Source organism: Antrostomus carolinensis, unplaced genomic scaffold (assembly GCF_000700745.2).
Source record: "Antrostomus carolinensis isolate BGI_N321 unplaced genomic scaffold, ASM70074v2 scaffold23481, whole genome shotgun sequence".
Classification (NCBI taxonomy): Eukaryota; Metazoa; Chordata; class Aves; order Caprimulgiformes; family Caprimulgidae; genus Antrostomus; species Antrostomus carolinensis.
Window position 1 is genome coordinate 1 of NW_010293819.1, and position 2,088 is coordinate 2,088.

General features: G+C 46.3%; 1 protein-coding gene across 1 annotated transcript in view; it reads left to right on the top strand.

Moving 5' to 3' along the window:
* The first annotated feature begins 1,143 nt into the window (after positions 1–1,143).
* LOC104532274 (homeobox protein Hox-C12) overlaps positions 1,144–2,088 on the top strand; it is a 1,672-nt gene continuing 727 nt past the window's right edge. The window contains exon 1 of the mRNA XM_010177443.1: positions 1,144–1,708. Within this exon, the coding sequence (XP_010175745.1) occupies positions 1,144–1,708 (565 nt within the window). The remainder of the gene's footprint in view (positions 1,709–2,088) is intronic.

Consider the following 2,088-nt stretch of genomic DNA (forward strand, 5'->3'; position numbering starts at 1 on the left):
CAGTATGAGCAGGAGAAGACGATGGGTGGGAGGGCAGAAGAGCTCCGTAGTGTTACGAGGGCAGAATATATTGCTATAAGGTGGCGAGGAACCAGCTCCGTGCGTGACAAAAATGGGGGGGAGAGGATTAGAATTTGTAATCTTTCCCAGAAACTAAGCAAAAAAATAAAAAAAAATAAAAAAAAAGAGATTTGGGCACTTATTCCATAAGTCTGTGCGCCTTGGTGCATATGGAATATATACCGGGTAAATTAAGCCTATATATAGTCGTGTTCTTCTGGCTGCTTTATTCGACACAGATCATTAATAAAAGCAATTGAGGATTGTTTTAAAAAAAATAAAATAAAAAAATCTTCCATCCTTTCTTGAGAGAGTGACAAGAGCTTGGGAAGAGGCTGCATTTCTCCAGCCCATGACAAAGCCACCTAATCCTAGAGGAGAAAATAAAAAATGAGAATAATGAAAAATTAAAGAAAAAAAAAAAAAAACAAACAGTCGAAAAGGTCGCAAATAGCCCCCAATTCTCCCATCCCACCACACGTAAATATGAGCCTGTTGCGGGCACCATCATTCGTCTCCTTAAAAAGCCCGTAAACTTTATATGACACAATATCTAATAGTAATTTATTGGGGAGATATTGTAAATTCGAACTGTTTTAGTTAATAAAGGAGCTAATTAATGAGAACCAGCCTCGTTTTTGCAAATGCTGGAGAGCCCCGAAGTGTTACTGGGAGAGGGGTACGCAGTGGTTTTGGGGCAAAACCCTGGCTTATCGATTATTTGGTACTAAATATGACATTTTGGGGCACTTGGTGATTCTCGAACCAGCGCTGGGACCCGTTGCGCTTTTTTTTTTTTAATAAAATACTTTATGGGATTTTTTTATGATTTTTTTTTTTATGATGGGGGGGGTGAAGCAGGCTGGGGAGAGGGGGGGAAAAAAAAGGCGTAAAAAAGGCGGAACTTGCTGTTGTGTTTTGTCTCGGCTGCCAAGGGAGGGGAGGGTCGTGTGTGTCCCCCCCCCTCCCAACGCAATTTGGGGCTCACGTGACCCCCCCGGACCAATGAGGCCGAGCCGTCGGTTTAACTATGTTTAATGTCAGATAGCAATAAAGTAGAAGCTTTCGGTCAGGCCCGCGGAAATGGGCGAGCACAACCTCCTTAATCCCGGCTTTGTGGGACCTTTGGTGAACATCCACACGGGAGACACCTTCTATTTCCCTAATTTTCGTACCTCTGGAGGGCAATTACCCGGTTTGCCTTCCCTCTCTTATCCCAGACGGGATAACGTCTGCTCCTTACCCTGGGCATCCTCGGAACCCTGCAATGGGTACCCTCAACCCTACTTGAGCAGCCCCGTTTCTATTAACCCTTCCTTCGGTAGAACCTGCGATCTCACCCGAGTGGAAGAAACTAAATGTTATTACCGGGAAACTTGCAGCGAAACCAACGGGTTGAAGAGAGAGGAAAGGGGTAGGGACAGTGCTTTGTTATCCTTGGAATCCAACCTTCCCAATGGCATGGGAGGGAATTTCAGCAAATATGACTACCCGAGCAGCGAGGCGGTACCCCACGACCCTCCATCCTGCCAATCCTTGGAGTCAGACTCCAGTTCTTCTTTGCTCAATGAAGGAAATAAAGGCACAACCGGAGAAGCTGGAGGTTTGGTGTCCCCCTTGAATCAAGGCAGCACTTTAGGCAATGGTGGTAAGACCTGGGAAAAGGGGGGGCTTGGGGATATGGGTGGGTAAATCGGGTTACTTTTGAGGAATGAAGGGGGTCTTTTTTTTGCTTGGGAACTTGCTGGTTTGGGGGTCCTTGGTGGTGTAATTCATGGGTTGAGCGCTGGGAAGTGGCGCGTCTATGTGTGCGGAGACCACTAGGGGTAGCACCGAAATCCCTAATGTTTTATTAGGTGGTGCTTCTTTTAAAAGAAAAGGCTATAAACATGTAAATATCCCATAAAAAAAAAAAAGACAGGCACAGAGAGAGAGAGGCAGAGGAAGGTAGTGGTTGTGCATCCCTGCGCGGGTGCGGAGAGCTGGCGGAACGTCCAGGAGCTTTTTTTTTGGGGGGGGGGGGGCAGG